At 40.7% G+C, this 17,364-nt stretch overlaps 1 protein-coding gene across 1 annotated transcript; it reads left to right on the forward strand.

Annotated features, from left to right (window-relative positions):
* Nucleotides 1-463: 463 nt before the first annotated feature.
* erich3 (glutamate-rich 3) lies at nt 464-16,419 on the forward strand. The gene is made up of 14 exons (XM_088926981.1): nt 464-2,165; nt 4,331-4,424; nt 4,546-4,671; nt 5,038-5,109; nt 5,727-5,855; nt 7,641-7,802; nt 7,964-8,173; nt 8,661-8,838; nt 9,322-9,508; nt 9,765-10,030; nt 10,248-10,472; nt 10,640-11,173; nt 13,085-13,225; nt 13,442-16,419. The coding sequence occupies exons 1-14, from the start codon at nt 2,137-2,139 to the stop codon at nt 16,417-16,419; spliced, it is 5,331 nt and encodes a 1,776-aa protein (XP_088783107.1). The 5' UTR covers nt 464-2,136.
* Nucleotides 16,420-17,364: the final 945 nt, after the last annotated feature.

Genomic DNA, 17,364 nt, shown 5'->3' on the forward strand with positions numbered 1-17,364 from the left:
CATTAAACCAAGCGAGCACGTTTCCCGCAACTCGCATCCTAAGCCTCGGAACGACACTTGAAATTCCCAAGCGTTTTGCCTACTTAGAAGCATTTGTCAGCATCACCATTTTATAAATAAAACCCTTCGGATTGGTATGAGATCAGATTGATGAGGAGATGTGGAAAAGTGGCTGCAATCTGTCGTCAATCACTTCAGAGAAGCGTTGAATCACACCAGGATAAAACGAAGTGAAAGTGTTCTCACTGGCAGGAAGTTGAGAGGCATCCGTAAACATCCAATCGGCTGCCGGCGTGGTAGAGAAGGCGGGGGTTTATGTTGAAAGAGGAGAATGTCATTGGGTAGATCGCTTGTAGTCCCGCCTCTTCGAAAGCATCGTCACGTGGTTTTCCTTAGCAACGGGGGATGTCATCAGTTCTGAAAAGAGAAAAAGTGCTCGGATGCGAGCTGTTAGTGCAGACGAGAGAGCCTGATGGCGTGAGAGGAGATCAGGAAAGATAGGTATTTTAGGGAGACCATTATATGGTCTGCTCACTTGAGCATGTGCTACAGGCGATTTTAAGGCTTGTAATTAGAAAGCGGGGCAGAACCGCCTCTCCTGCTCCCACGAATTAAAGGGAACAACCTGCCGAAATCATGAGTCACCTCAACCCTGGGTAAGATGGCAATACTGAGTTCTGCAATAGTTTGGTGGGGGCGGCTCGTAGTTAGCTAAACATGGTGTACTGCCGTCATTGCTTTCAAATGAGTTCAATTTGAAATATGTGAGGTCGATTATCATATTAACATTGATATGATGTCTCTGGGTTTATTGGTGATGAGGATGAACGTGCATGAGCTTTCGTTTTTTTACTGGTAACCACCGGAGAGGACTGGGGGTGCATGGCGTGTTAATTGGGGTGTCCTGATGCACAGCTAAGGGAATTCTGTCATGCAAGCGCCCTGATTTAACTGCGAGCTTTTGCAATGCAAGACGATAAAAAAAAAAGTCCTGGAATTGTAATAAGTACCCGATTGTTCTATTCAGAATTTGCACAAGTATCGAGATAAGTATTAGCACAGATTTGAAGGTAATGGAGCAAATAGGATTAATGTTTTGAAATAACGTCTCTTTTAATTAATGTAAATGTTATTGTCAGTTCTCATATTCAGGCGAATATCTAACTTACTAATTGTATGAGTGGGGGAACTGTCAGCCGACGAGCAGCAAAACTCGTTTAAATAAATAACTACAAAGACGAAAAATACAACGTTTCGTCGTTTTGATGGTCTGATATTCTCTTTGGAAACTGTTTCTTACATATCAAAGTGCCGCATATGCTGTGTCGACGTTTTGTGATTTCAGTACTTTATGTGAAGAAGGCTTAAGTATTAAGGTGAATAGGACAGGCTGACTCCAACAATCATTTACAATGCCTTCAATGAACACAGTTTAGCTTATAAAGTTACTTGGAATGTATAGCCAATCCTAAAAGGATTTCCCTTAAGGGTTGTATTTTGGAACTATGAGACCAAGTGCCTTGAATATACAGTATGTTTTTAGACCAGCACCTTCTTGTTTGGGTGAAACATAAAATACTTCATGCATTTTTTTATCTATCACAGATAATTGAGAAAAACAGCTTTAAAAATCTTAATCTTTGAGAATCATGTTTTTTTTTTGCATCAATCATTATCTGCTTGGTAACATTATGGTTTAACTATTTTTTTAAGCTCGAAAAGCTCCAATAACTACCCCCTTCCCCACCCCCCCGAACCCTTGTTCTTTGTGGTACTTTTGCTCTCTATCTCTCTTGTGAATTTAATTTTAAATGTTTTGTTCCTGTTTGATGTGCACAGGAAGGGAAATGAAGATATAAAACACACCGGGCACCTGGGTTAAATGTCCTTTCCATCTTCACCAATACCGAACAAGTTATCTGATACAGTAATCGTATACTTGACATAATTGTTCTGGAGATCCTGTTGTCTGCACTACAACTGCGGGGCTCAGGGAGGGAGTCTGAAACGATAACTCACCGAAGATCTCTGCCCTGTATTGTAGACTAGCTGCAAATACACAGTGTTTCTGTTGCCAAGTTACACTGCCAGCAGTCGTAAAACCTGGAACAATAACCTCAACAGCAGGCTGAAAAGATGAGCAAAAAAAACAAGGGTTTCTCAGGGTAAGGCATCAAGAGGAAGGAAGGGCAAGTATTCATCTGTGTTTTTCCCCTGTTTTTTCCAGGCCAGTTCACACTTACATGAGCCACAGAGTTCTCTCTGCATAGTGCAGACCCATGGCTGATTTTTTTTAAATCAGCAGACAACACCAAGCAAAGCAATCGCATTTGAGGGGGAATATAAAAAGTGTTTTACATGTATGTTTAGAAAGACACCACTTTAGATCCGGTCAAGTTATGAACAGCACACCACAAAATAAAGTGAATCACAGAATGGAAGTTAAATGCTTTACTACTCGTTATTCAAATACTGAATATTTTGTGTTTGATATAAAAAAACCTTTAGAACTATTACATTTTAAAACCACCTAGTGCAGCATTGTTCCTTCACAGGGAATATTTTTTTAGTTGTCAATGGCTCCTACTGTGTTTCTGTGTACCCCACAGAGAAAGGTCACACACCATGAACGTATGCTAAAAGATTACAGTATTTGACAGTGGCAGAGCTTAAAGTTGTTTTATAGGAATACATTCAGATGAGGTTTCTCAGATCAACAACACAAGCACCGTTATACAGTATATTGTCCCCCAGAAGTAATGGGACAGATAAATGTGTTATACGGTCACCACCTCTGGAACTGGCTCACTCATCTTTGTTCATTGAGCAAATAATGATCTCAGTAGAAAAATGAATTCTGACGTTCTAGAGAAATAATTTGTCTGCTTATGTTGAAGAGTATGCTTATATACTTATTCAATGTTGCTTCATGATAACGACCCAGAACATATAGCCAAGGAGTTAATAGAAAAAAACCAAGTTAAAACACCCCAGGTATAGGCAAGAACTGAAACTGGCTGCAGCAAATCTATTGTAAATGACTTGGTCTTTAAAAAGCGGGGGGCCATGGGTCACAAATGTCTTGCAGTTATTACCTCAAAGCTATATGTAGTCAAATACCGACTTAAACACTCTGAAATGTATTTGATCTTAACGCGTCCCTGGAAAGTATGTTTGTGTTCAAATACGATCAAAAGTATACATGAAAACATCCAGAAATGAAACGCATATTGTAAATGGTCACACATACAAAAAAAAGGCCATTTTGATCTTGCTTCCCCAATACTTTTGGAGGACAGTGTACAGGTAGCTGCAACAAGCATTCCAAGGAATAAATGATGAACAAGCCAGTTTAAGATTGAGCCTTTTTCACATGGAGTGGATTACCCTGACGCGTTCTGTTCTTCAGCCCATTCAAGCTCACTCTCCAGGCTGTAGAAGTTAGTGTTTCAATGGCAGCCAGAACTGAACAGTGGCTGGGGAAAGTCATCCGTTAAGAGTTACAAGCTGCATGTGTAAGAGATTACTTTTGATATTAGGAAGAAATTAATTTTTGGGACTAATGAGCTGTTCTGTGTGGTTTGCTTTTCAGCACACATTAAACATTGCAAACCGCAAGATGATGAAATATCATAAATATTGACAGTGTTTTAAGCAAAGGAATCTGTGCTCTAATGTATTTAATTGTAAATGTGTGAAACCAGGATTGTGGTTTATGGTTAGAGTCAAAATTACCCTTAGATTTGGGATTGGAATACTTACAGTAAGCATGCACAGACATGCTCAGGTGTTTTTTACTGTTTATCACACACCCTGCAAGGAAGAGGCCTATATTTGGTAAGCATGAAAAAGCTTCATAACCAGGTTAATCTTTGACATGCACAATTATGGAAACGGATTCATAAAATCTTACCTTTGTTTGGAAGGTACTGTATGGTAATGAGTTGCTTCATATCAGGTAGAAACACAGTCCTAGTAGTTTCAAAAGGGTATAAATGTGACATCTTAATTAAAGTTTATTGGCAGAAACTTCCAGTTGTATGTTATAACTTGATTGTAACTCTAACTGACCTGACTGCTTTTACTTAAAGTTAACTTCCATTAAGAAATGTGGTTTTAAAAATAATCAATACTTGGCAAAAGTATCACGAGTTAGGTAAGAAATGTCTACTGTTCTTAATTGATTTACTCATGTCAATAAAATTGTTTCTACTGTATGTTTTTACATATATACGAAGATGAAGTACTTTTCATAACCGTGTCTTTGTCTTGTGTTTCTGTAAGAACTTTCTAGGACTTAATCTCTGGTCTTTTGTTATTTGATATCTAGACCAATCGCTGCGTACAATAGTCTCACAGATAAACACCTCGCTGGTTACTTCAGCAACACCAGGATAAGAAGACATCTTCACAGAGCAGGACTGGTATGTGTGCATGATAGATAAACACATCCTCTGATGTGCGTTTTCCTGTCTCAGTCAAAATTGGTCTCCAAGAACGTGGTTTATTATATGAAATAAAATGTTTTGAACTTTATGGCACTAGATTACACGAAATGGAAGAATTGTGCCGGACAAAGAGTACAGACATAACCTTATCCGGAAAGATCACCAAAAATATGTGCGAGAATGCCTGGCCCAAGCCATCTTCCACAAGGTCCTGGACATGGAGGTACAGTAAGAAGATGTTAGGATCTACTTTCAAATCACATTATAAATTGTGTTGATGTTTCTAAATAACTCAGCCTAAAAATACATACTGCACCACATAAAATTGTTTTTTGTTTCATTCTTGGTTATTTAATTGAGTTTTTGCTTTCTTTCTGTTTATATTGTGTTGAATATTTTTCATTTGAGAAAGCAAATGCATCAAAATGTTCCCATCTAAGAGTTAGAGGCTGGGGGCATCTTGGCATTTGGCTGCACTTTATAGCTCAAGGTTTAGAAAGTAAATTGTTTTATTTGTCCATACAGATCTGTTCAGTAATCTCCATTGCCGTTTATGAGTGTATTAAATTCCATTTTTACTGTTAATCAGAGGCACCATCAAATAGACATCAAAAGGAAACTGGAGGATTTTGCACGGAAAGAACGTGTACAGAGAATTAAGGTAATTTTATTTTTAGAAATTTCAGATTTCTTTTGTATTTCAGTTTTCTTTTGTATTTTATAAATCCAAAAATTCTAAAAAATAAAAATAAAAAAGTGTAAGAAAAATTAAAGGCAGAGGTATTAATTTTTTGGCTGGAAAAATAACATTCAAGACCCCACTGAAGCTGTTCTTCCTAGCACTTCTATAATATTTCTAAAAGCAAATGTCTGCCAGACAGGAATTTTTGGAAGAGTAGGTACTTATTTGCTTTTTTCTATTTAATATTACAGAACCAAAACGCGGTAGTTGTTTTACAGTAACTCCTAAATTAACATATCGAAGTGAAGGTTTTGACATCCTCAAGGTTGTGGGAGTCTGGAACAAGCTACCCAGCCACGTTGTTGAAGCCAATACCCTGGCTTCTTTCAAGAAACTGTTGGGTGAGACCCTCAGATCAATTACTCCCAACTACCAAACAGGCTAGCTGAGCCATGTGGCCTCCTCACATTTGCAACAGTTTTCATGCTGTTATGGCTGTTCTGAAATTAGACCTTATTTTACAAAAATGGTTGAGCTCTGTGCTTCATTTTGGATAAATGAAAGAAGAGTGCAGTTAAGGGCGTTTTCCATTTCAGGTGGAACGCTCCAAGAGATATGACGAAGACATCGTTCCTATCCTGTCACCACGGCCTCCCACAGGTCTCAGAAATGGGCACACTCAGCACTCTGGGCCAGACAAAGAGCACTCCGAGTCCTCAGAATCTGTAAGTGATTTCCTGCACAGGTGATTTAACCATGACTCCAAACAGCAGAGAGCTTGACTTGTATGCAAGCTAGCTTCTGTTATGGAGTAATCACGGTTTGAATTACTGTGTATGTGTTGTAGTGCTCCAAAAAATAAAATGACTTTAAAATAGAAGACTGCTCTTACTTTGACTATTTCTTTGTTCCAAAAGCAGCAGGAGGCAAGAACTCAAGAGCTTGTTATAATAACGTAATTGACACATTATTCACACTCTTTAATCTGAAGAGCTAATATGATTCTGTAATCTATCTGTAATAGCTTAATTGCTTTGAGCGTTTTGCAGTGTGTTGATGGAGATTACACTGTGCTTACATTGCTCAACATTGTTTCACTATCAGTTATTTAATACTGTTTAATACTGTAACAGAAAGGATATGTCAACAGTAACTGAAATGATCTGAATTATTGTTTGTTTGCATTTTTTGCTAACTTTAGGAGATAGTTGCTAGGTTGTTTAAATGATCCTTTCAGAACAGGTGTGGATGTAAGCTCCACTTGAGTGTCTGCTGAGCCTTTTGCCATCATTGTATTTACAAGGAAAAAAGCAGATTTAGCTAAAAGCAGGTACATAGTTTTTCAAGCATTCAGTGCAGTTTGTCCATGCATGATTTTTAGTCTTTAAAAACATGTACTAAATACTTGTATTTGATCTTTCTTTCTTTTTACTAGGATGTCTTAGCGGTAAAATGTTTTATTTTCTCATAAACCTTTCCCTGTCTTAACAAACCTAACTAGAATGTGTCAAGGCATGCCTTCACAAGGCAGTGTTAGTAAGATATGAGTTGTAAAACAAGTGTACACGTATCCGAATGGAGACAAGTAGGAATATGTTTTTGCCCACAAAGCCTGAAGTACATGGCAACATCCTACTGTTATCTGAAAAATGAAGCAACAGCAGGACTGATGCAGCCTCTTGGGAGAGTTTTGAACTGCTACTGTTTGTTTTTGCGTCTTTCTTCAGCACCTTATGGATTTCAAATAAACATAAGAAAGATTACAAGCGAGACTAGGCCATTCAGTCCATCTAGCCTGTTTGGCAGTCAGTAGCTAACTGAACCAAAGATCTCTTCCAGCCTTTTCCTGGATGAAACCAGGGTATCTTCAACCACATGGCTGGGTAGCTTGTTCCTACAAGCCTTTCTGTGAAGAAGTGCCTCCTCCTCTCGGTTGTAAATGCATTTCCGCATAGGCTCCACTTGTGCTCTCTACTTTTTTAATGTTCCACTGTTCATCGTGAAAAGGTTTGCTGGGTTGACCTTTTTCTGTGCGTTTGAAAGGACTTTATAATAGGTCTACTCTGATGAAGACTTTCAGTTCCTTCATCCAGTCAGCATAGGATATTTCCCTTAAGCCCTGAAATGTATCTTGTTGCTCTTCTGTGGACTGATTCCAGAGAAGCAAAACCTTTTCCATCTTTCTATATGCAAAAGGTGCGGGGGGGGGGGTTGCGGATTTAAATTCTTTGGTTTTATCTATATACCCTAACATTTGTTTGCCTTTAAATTGCTTCCCCATATTTTCTAGAAAATGTCAATGATCTGCCAACATGAGCACCTACGTCTTTTTCATAAGTAGCTTTTTGGTGGCTTTAGTGTTTAAGATGTGTTTCTAGTTTATTTGTTTGCTACCTGCGTGTGAAGACCTGCACATGTCTGCGTTGAGCTTCATCAGCCATGAGATCGCGAGAGGTGTGGGTGCATGAGCAGCAAAGTCACCCCGTGCTGTTCTTTTGCTCACCTCGCAGCCGAACTCATCGCGGCCCAACACGGCGCCAGGGAAGATGCAGAGGCCTGTCCGACTGCAGCCCCTGCACAGCCACAGCACCCAGGCCTCAATCAGGAGGCTCTCTCCCGCCTACAAGCACAGCAGCTTCTCCGAAGACAACGAGCAGCACTTCCAGTACACGGTGAGGCCCTTCTATCGCGCGTTCCTAGTCTTACATTAGCATGTTCACAGGCAGCGATCGCCTTGTGAAAGAGCAGCATTTATTGGGCTTGTTTTGGAAGACAAAGCTGGTTTAATTATTTTAAACCTGAGATGATTGATTCTTACCATATTATATTCCAGCTGGACAGAGATACCGGGAGACATTTAACCCTGACAGACCTTAACAGTGGCATATCCCCTTACCGTCTTCCAGTCATTAATAATTATATCACCCCAGTCCCACCCCCCACAAAGAGAAACGAGAGGAGTTTTAAAGGAACTCCTAATGGGATGACAAGAGGCAGAAGACTGCGGCCCACTACTGCCCCAAATGTATTTGGAGCAACAAAGGTAAATGCAGAAGTTATTAAGTCTAATAAAATTATACCTTTCTGTCTTCTCTGGGTTTTAATAAAAGCATTTTTCAGAGGTCAGCTTTTAAAATAATGCATCTTTTGGGCGGGGGGGGGGTGGCAGCAATATGAATATTTTATGTGGTTTGCGCTACATACTTCAAAGCACACTACATTGTGATCACAGTTCCATAATGGTTCACTCACCTCTTTTTGTGTCACTCTGTCTTTGCTAAGTTTTTTTTTCTAAAAGACAAAACTGCTCTGACAAACTGGGTAAAAAAACAGCTATTAACCATGTCTAAGATTTCTGTTTGTGGTGCTAATGTTGCTGTAGGTGTTTCTTAGTCTGTGTGAGCAAAGTCGAAGTCTCCCATGAACACTACTTCTTTTTCACATACTGTACATTTTCAATTACTTTACACACTGTTGAATTACAATCAACATTTTATTTGGTTTACAATGCAGTCCATTTTTATGTGCAGGACATCAAAGTCCATAAGACATCAGCGCACAGCAATGTTTCCATCACTATGATCTACTGTGGAAAGACTGTTCATTTGTCTCATGATAACATGGACTTAAGGGATGAGGTGAAAGTATTCCAGCAGCACTGTGGTGGAGAAAATCTCTGTGTTTACAAAGGAAAACTTCTGGAAGGAGGTCAGTAGATTAGTCAACAGATTGTGTTTGGTCAGCCATGTTAAAGAATGTGCAAGTTTATCAAGACACTAAAATGTGACACTAACGTCTATCTTATGTATGTCCTGCATAAGAATGGCTTCTGTTTTTTCAACCTTTGTAACTACTGTTTTAAATTCATAAGACATTATGAATTATCTCATAATATGAGATATTTATTTTGTGGTAAAAACCTCATTTGTAAGTCATATTCAGTTTTCTTTTTCAGTAACACATACTCATTACTTACAGAAAGCAGAACTAATAGTCATTAACCTTTTCAAAATGAGTATTGGCTTAGACAAAACATCAGATAGTCCGCAGCTTCAAGGGACGTCACAGACATTCCAGGCACCAGGGTGACAGGGTTAGGTACTGAAAAATCGAAGAGCAGATGTGATAGTTTGTGTTTAATTAGACTGAAGTACTGTGCTGAGAGGCTAATGGTTCCCTCACCTCCTACAGAAACATTTCAGTTTGTCTCCAGGCGCCACTGTGGTTTTCCATTCAGTCTTACCTTCTTCCTGAATGGGATGCAAGTCGACAGACTGAGCTCCTGCTGTGAATTTAAACATCGGAAAGGATCCCGACTGGGTGGAAAACATGGACATTTTGGCTTTGTCAGTGTTGATGGGGCTTCTCCGTGCTACAAGTAAGAACTTTGCATTAGTGTAATAAAAACAGGTGGCAATCAAAGATGGACAGCCTGAGAAGTATCTTTCCTGAACGAGGCTGACTGCATTATATTCATGTTAGCCCTCTCTGAATTATTTTCAAAATAATGGCTCCTTTCTTCAGTTATAACTGTACTTCACAGGAACAGGTGGTTTGCACTGTAGTTCTGGGATGGTGCATATGCACGATCAGAGCATTGCATCTCATTCTCTGGTCTTGCTCTTTGACCTCAGATGCATCATTGCCTTGGGCTTAGATAAGAAACCTACTCCCCCTCTTAAAAGGATAAAGGAGGACACGGAGAAAGAGGGCTCCATTGAGGGGTCAGTCAAGATGATGGAGGAGAATAAAGAGGATGACGGAGAACATATTAAGGAGGAACACACATCAACCGCTGAGGCCTCTAAGGAGGAGGCTGAAGGCGATGAGCCCATGGAAACAGAAACTCAAGAGGAGATGCCCAAAGAGAACGAAGAAAAACAAGAAAAACCCACAGATGGTAGGGTATAAAAACTCTGCATTAAATTTGCTACACATTTCCCAGATATAAATTTTGTCATTCTTTTTCTTTAATCAGACACATAATATTTTAAAAGCTCAACTAAAAACCCAGATGCATTTCTGAAACTTACGATATTGGGTGTTTTGTGTGTATGATTGGCCTGTCTTTTTTTAAAATAAACGGTATTGAAAATGGTCATTTTCTCTTCCTGTAGATTATGAGGAGGATTTTGAAGGAGATGATGAGAAGCCTGATGAAGAAAAAGAAGAGATGAAATCAGAGGCCAGTGTTGTGGTGGCGAAATCGCATTCAGGATCCGATGATGAAAGGGATTCCGACACATGCAGGACAGAGGACAAAGAGACGGATCTTCCGGACAGTGACGGAGATGAGAAAGAAGGATACACTGACAGTGAGTTTGAAGAGGACGAGAAGTCAGGTGAGGGAACTTTGTAAGGCACAAAGGCCCAGAAAAATAACAAATGCTTGGTGCTTTAAATCAAAGAGCTGTAATGAGGATGTTGTTCACATTGCTGGCGTGGGAGGGATTTATGGACACCCCACTCTAAAACACCCATTCTCACAAATGCATCTTCTCCTTTGCAGAAAATAGAAAACGATCCTCGGTTTCCTCTAGAAGCGCTTTGTTTTCCTCCAGCAGCAGCAAGGAGGAGTCTGAGAGCGAGAAAGAGGAGGTCAAAGAAGAAGTCGAAGATGAAGAAATCAAGGATTCCTCCCATTTCACATCCAGCTCTGAACCCCGAGCTGATTCTGAGGCTGCCCAGGAGCTGGAGGAGCAGCCGCAGCTGGATGAAGAGTTAGCTGGTGGTGGCAAAGAGCAGAGCCCTCCTGAGGAGGTCATTGCAGCAGAGGAGGCAGGAAGTACCAAGGCCGGGGCAGAAACCCCAAAATCGGAAGAGATGGGGAGCAAGGACGCTGCAGATCAGGAAGGTCCCAAGAAGGGGGTGGAAAAGAAAGAAAACGACGAAAGGGACAGCACTGAGCCATGCAGGGCGGAAGAAGACAGTCTTACACAGGGGAAGGAAGACAATGTTGGCCTTCCCACCAAAGATAATAAGACTGATGCACTAAGTGAAGAACTCTCTGAAGGGCCTGGTGGTGACATAGAGTTGGGTAGGGGTGAGTATCCCAGCTCTTCAGAGCTGTGCCTTGAAGTCCGTGTTTCCAGATTTTAAGATCTTATACTTCTGTGTGCTGTAATTGGGTTTGATCTGCACCTGTGTTTTTTAATGCATGTTTTTAAAATGAATATCAATGTATTAGAATAAAAAAAAATCATTTAAGCATGTTAATAGCTTAGCTTCTTCTTCATTAATGTAAAGCCTGGATGTTTTTGTGTTTTGCTTTTACTTTTTTTGTGATGTCAGTATTTTCAGTTTGAACCTTCAGTCTGTTATAATGGGGCACAGAATGTAATTGTACATATTGGTTTGGGCCTCTGATTTGACTAACGAAATTAATATGACTTATGAGTGATGGATTGGATTTTGGATTAGATTTATTTATTGGACGTTCCATTCTCATGTCATGACATAAATTTGGCAGACTGAGTCAAGTAATAGTGGTACAGTATAATTTTGCAATACTGAAAATACTGTGCTGTGTGCTGTGCATTTGTTTTGTTTTCTTATTTTTTTGTTGTTTGCTGTGCTGTACTTAAAAATCAAAAGAAGACTGTAATACAGAAAACACTTAAAAATTGTATCTATTCCAAAGTTTTGTTTTATATTGATTCAGAATATTGCTGTGGATGATTAAAATTCAAGTTTTACGTCTCTTAAGTGTATAAAATCCTAAGGGGTAAAGACTGGGTCCGTCCAGGGGACTGTTTCAGAATCAGTAAGACAAGGATCCTGAGATCCTAATTGGAAATTAAAAGCAACTTGATTTAGGAAATGCTTCTTTAAACAAAAATGTGTGGGTGTCTGGATTAATCTTCCTGTGAGCTTATGGTCTTCATATAACTTTAAAAAAACTGTAGTCTGCCAGTGGTGATTCACTTAAATGTATCCAACTTTTGACAAGCAGTTCAGTGGGCGCATTCCCTCTGAATGTGCAAACCTCAGCTCATTCGATTTTCATTTTTGTTTTATTGTTTCTGAGACATGCATTGTCTGCCTATGACTGAAAACCCCCGATTTTTGTTGTTCACAAAAAGTACATGAATATGAGAGTCTCTGCAAACAGGAGGTTTTAAGTAGCTAATATATCCAGGAATCCTAGAAGAGGCAATAGCATTGTCTGTCACTGTAGCTTGTTCCAGACTCCCACCACACCTTTGTAAAGAAGTGCCCCGGGTTCTCCATCTGGAATGCACTCACTCATTTTGTGTTTTTATTTTGCTTTGTGGCTTATTGTTTGCATTTCACTGTTCATTCTGGAGAAGTTCACTAGGTTGACTTTGTCAGTGCCTTTCAGGATTCTGAATACCTTAATCAGGTTCTCACGTAGTCTTCTTGGCTTGAGACTAAAAGGGTTCAGTTCTTTTAACCTGTCAGTGTAAGATATTTCTTTTCATCCAGGAATGTACCTGGTTGGTCTTCACTGGACTGATTCCAGAACGGAAATATATATATATATTTGTGTCATGTGGACCCAAATGGAACACATTATTATTCATCTCTGATTTGTAAATATTCATAGATCATTATATGTAACCAATTTAATTTCCTATAGTGCACGTGAAATATGTGGAATTTGTTTTCTCTACTTTTGAAAATTGTAAGTTTGCCCTTTAATAAATCTCTTCCAAGTAAATGACTTTCTTTTCTCACATTGTTATTTTATTAATGATGGCACATAAGACATAAATAATCAGTGCATTAACTGTGATACTATATATTAATATAATAAACGTGAGAAATACAGAAGTCATTAAATCACATAATCGGATACATTCTGTGCCTTTTCTGTACATTTATGCTGTGCAATAGGAGCTGGTACACATGCGAGTTCATGGTAAAGTTTATGGTAAAGTTCATGGTCTGTTTGTCTGCTTTTCTGTTTCTGTGCATTTTTTAAATAAAAAAGCCAAGTCAGTTCAGAAGAAACTGGCTGAAGCGATAATGAACCAGGCAAGCTGCAGTTCTGAGCCAGAACCAAGCGACTCCAGCACTGATGAGGAGGAGGACACTTCCATTGCAGAACAAACTGTGGATCAGGGTTTCAGTGGTACAGTGACTGCTTTCCATTGGCTTTGTTTTCCTTTTAGAAAGTGGTCATGAGTAATGGCATATTTTTACTATTCACAGATCTTGACAAAGTTACTATCTATAAAGCTGTTGTGTATCTTGTTATAATACATACCTGATTTAGTGTTGGCTTTTTCCCAGAAATCATGTTGCAACTGAACTGTTCCTTTTCCTGACTTCCCAATCTTGGTTCTAGGTGTTGAAGCAGAGGATGCCATTGCTTTTTCACTGAAGCAGGCTGCAGGCATACAAGAGGAAAAAGAAGACCCTATGCAAACAGCTGAGGAAGAGGCCGGTTTTAAGCATGAGGAAAAGCCAGAGACAAGAGACGTGCTGGAGCCTTATTCCAAAGCAGAGGATGCTGAGCCTGAGACTGAGGGAAAAGACTTAGAGACTGAGTTAGAAACTGGCGAGGCTCAGACAGAAGAACTAGGATCTGAAATCAAAGAGGCTGAGGAACGGGCAAGGGACAGAGGAAACGGTGCCGAAGAGATGGAGGACAAGGTAAAAGTGGCTGAGGCCATAGCAGACAATGAAGAAACTGAAGCTAAAGATGACAAAGCTGAAGACACTACAACAGACATTGAACAGGCTGAAGCTGAAAATGCTACGCCTGAGACAGGTACTGTTACAGCAGAGACCGAGGTGGAAACAGAGCACACTGCTGAGAAAGAAGAGACTGAGGGTGAGGTGGAAGACTCTGAAGCAAATTTGGAACAGACAGCAGATGAGATACAAGCCAAAGCAATAGAGATCAAAGCTGAGGCAGAAAACAATGCCGTAGGAAAAGAAGAGATGGAAACCAACAGTGTAGCAAATGAGACAGAGGCAGAAGAGGAATGGTCAGACACTGAGGCAGAAGGGCCAGTAATGATGGCTGAAGGTGTAGACGATAGCCCTGCAGAGGGAGACACTGAGACTGAAGAGGACGAGGAGGCTCAAGCAGAAGACGTTGAAGCCCAGACAGAAGCATTAGAGGATGACCCAGGACAGGAAGAGGCCAGAGCCGAGCAGGAACAGGGTGAGGTAGGTAAAGACCAGGAGGAGCCAGGAGCAGAAGCAGCTGAGGGTAAGAAAGAAGCAACACTGGCTGAAGGAGAAGAAGACAAAGTTAACACAGGGAGTGAGGCTGCAGAAGAGGAGGCAGAGGCAGGTTGTGAGACTGAGGAGGAGCTGAATGAGTCAAAAGCAGAAGACCCTGAATGTAAACCGCTGGAAGCAGGAGAAGATGTGAAGTCAGCTGTGTCAGAGGAGGTGACAACTTTGCCAGAGGAGTCTGAGGATGAGGATAAAGAGAGTATTGCCGGGGTAGGAGAGACAGACAAGGTGAATGAGATTATAGAAGAAGGTACTGAGGTTAAGCAAGGAGAGCAACAACAAGGTGTGACAGACGCTGTGCAAGAAGAGAGTGAGACTAAAACAGAGGCTGAGGATCAAGCGGAATTAGAAGAAAGTTACATAACAGAAACTGAAGTTCAGGTACAGGAAACTGCAGATAAGCAGGAGGAGACTGATGCTGTAGCAGAGCAGACAGAAAGCGAAGTAAAAGAGTCTGAAATTAAAACAGAAAGGCCGGAGGCAGAGGCAGGTGAAAACGAGGCAAAAGATGTGACCGAGAGTAGAGAGGATCAGTCAGAGATCAACACAGAATCAGAAGCACCTCCTGAGATTGAGCCACCAGAGATCAAAGCAGAAGAGTCTAGTATTACACAGGTGGATAGTACAGCTGAGGTAGAGGAACCAGAGGAAACAGCTACTGGAGAGACAGTAAAGTTAGAGGATGCTGAAGCAGAGCCTATAGCAGGAGAAACAGAGTCGAGCACTAACACACAACATCCAGAAACAGGGGAGACCAGGCCTGAGGTCACAGATGCACATATGACAGAAGATAATGTTACGGAAGGAGGGGTAAATGTTGTAGAACAGAATGAGGCAGAGGCTAAGACAGAAGAAAGTGAAGCCAAGGAGAACTTGCTGGAGGCCGATGGAAAAACAGAGGAGCCCGAGGCTGAGGTAGGAGAGGGAGGGGGCATAGCTGATGAGGCAGAAGTGCAAGCTGAGCCTAGTGAGCGAGAACAAGAGGAAAGTTTAAACAAAGAAGCTGAAAACCTCACAGGCCTTGAAGACGAGAGAGACAACACTGCAAAGGAGGACGAAGCTAATAAAGATGAGGCAGAGGCTGGTGTTAAGGATCTTGTAGAAAATGTAACTGGAGAGTCTGAGGCCCCGGACAATGATTCAGAGCATCAGAGGAAAGGAAACGATGGTAAGATTGACCCTGAACCAGAAGATTCAGGAGTTAAACCAGAGAGCGAAGACACAGAAAAGCAAGACTCAGGAACTCAGTCAAGAACGGAAGAGGTGGAAACAGAAATTTGTACAGAACAAGCTCAGCTTCAAAGCAGCACAGAGCCAACAGACACAACAGAGCAGGATGATTTTTCAGCTAAGGCAGAAGAAGCGGAGCCCAAGCACGACGAGGAGGCAGGGGAAGAGGCTGAAGAAGAATTTGCTGACTCAAACATGGAGGAGGGCGGATCGAAGGTGGTGGAAGACCTGCATTCGCAGATCACGGAGAGAGCACCAGAGGCTGAGGCTTCTGGAGCACAAGAAGCAGAGCCCGAGACCAAGTCAGCGCCTCCACTTGCGAGGTCTGAGGTGGAGACCGGAGAGGCAAGCTTTGAGTCGGAGGATGAGACCGGAGTAAAGGAGCCTGGAAGTGACTCTGAATCCAAGGCTGAAGTGGAAAGCGTAGCCGAGGAAGAGCAGGTGTGGACTAAAACACAAGAAGATCCTGATTTGGAAGCGGTGACTGAGGAGCTGATGATCGGGAGCTCTCCTGCCAAAGAAGACGCTACAGAGGAAGCTGAGCCTGCCAAAGTAAAGACTGAGGAGCAGAAGACACCTGTGGAGGAAACTGCTCCAGAATACCTGAAGGACAGCAATCCCACCGAACCACAGAACAACAAAGAGGACACGACCGAAGCTCCAGATCTTGGGACTGTGGCTGTCCAAGATGACAGTGACAGAAAAGCAGCAGACAGAATGGAACAAGAAAGTGAAACTCAACTTTTTCCTGAGCAGCCACTTTCACTACAGGATGCCGAGACTGGACAACCTCCTGTGAATTCAATGGCAACCTCTGCAAGTGACAGAAATCCGCACACCGCTTAAGAACAATCAGAAACGTCACACCATAGACACACAGGTAAATAGGCTTGTGGTTAGTTGAAAATCTCCATCTGAGAATACAAATAAGAGGGTTGTGAAATACACATTAAATATAAGGACAAAATCCTCCAACATACTTTTAAAATTCAAACCACTTGCTCTAAAGCAATCCTTTAAATAGTAAATTGATTTTTTTTTCCAAAAGGGAAAGAGTAATATGTCAAAGGACGTTGTGTATGAAATTAATGTAAGATATTATTTTAATGTTGGAAGATATACTTTTCAAAGCTATAACTGTACCTCACCATTAATACCAGAACCATAGTGTAACACAGTTTCAAATACTTGTCTAATCTGAAATTCTACTATAGTAACATGAATAGCAGTTATCCTCACATCCTGATATGTTATTTATTATCTCAACATTGAGAGACATAAAGTAAACATTTAAAACATAACCTATAAAGCATGCACATTCTATTCAAAACCAAATGAATGCAAATGTTAATGTTGTGTCTGATTATGAACTCATGTTAATACTCAAAAGCACTTGTTACTGTATTTATAGAATGTGTTCATGACAGCATTCACCCAAGGCTCAATAAGAAAGTCATTGACAGACAGGATACTTTACTCTTTCTGCATAGAACTTTGTATGGATTGCTTTCAATGAAACAGACAAAATAATAAAAAGGTCTCTAAAGAATACAAATGAAAAAAACTAAACATTTTTGTGATTTTTTTTTTCAATTCTCAGGATCCCAAAGAAGGTGGTTTTGGATCTGAAGCAGAGGCATCGCAAGGCTTGGGCATGTTTCCGTGTGTCAGTCCCTGATCCTCCAATCAGCCTCACCATGTCCACGGCATTTCAAATCCTGAAAACTCAAAATACTGCAAACAAATGTACTTTGAGGTTAGGCACTACAGGTGTGACATTTTGCATAAGAA

The sequence above is a fragment of the Atractosteus spatula genome, chromosome 11 (genome assembly GCF_055471065.1).
Source record: "Atractosteus spatula isolate fAtrSpa1 chromosome 11, fAtrSpa1.hap1, whole genome shotgun sequence".
In the NCBI taxonomy this organism is placed as follows: domain Eukaryota; kingdom Metazoa; phylum Chordata; class Actinopteri; order Semionotiformes; family Lepisosteidae; genus Atractosteus; species Atractosteus spatula.

What these genes read in the sequence shown, in the direction of transcription:
- erich3 (XM_088926981.1), top strand. Translation starts at nt 2,137, where the DNA reads ATGAGCAAAAAAAACAAGGGTTTCTCAGG. An exon ending in ATCTTCACAGAGCAGGACTG is followed by an intron (nt 4,425 to 4,545) that starts GTATGTGTGCAT and finishes TTATGGCACTAG; the next exon opens with ATTACACGAAATGGAAGAAT. An exon ending in ACTCCGAGTCCTCAGAATCT is followed by an intron (nt 5,856 to 7,640) that starts GTAAGTGATTTC and finishes CTCACCTCGCAG; the next exon opens with CCGAACTCATCGCGGCCCAA.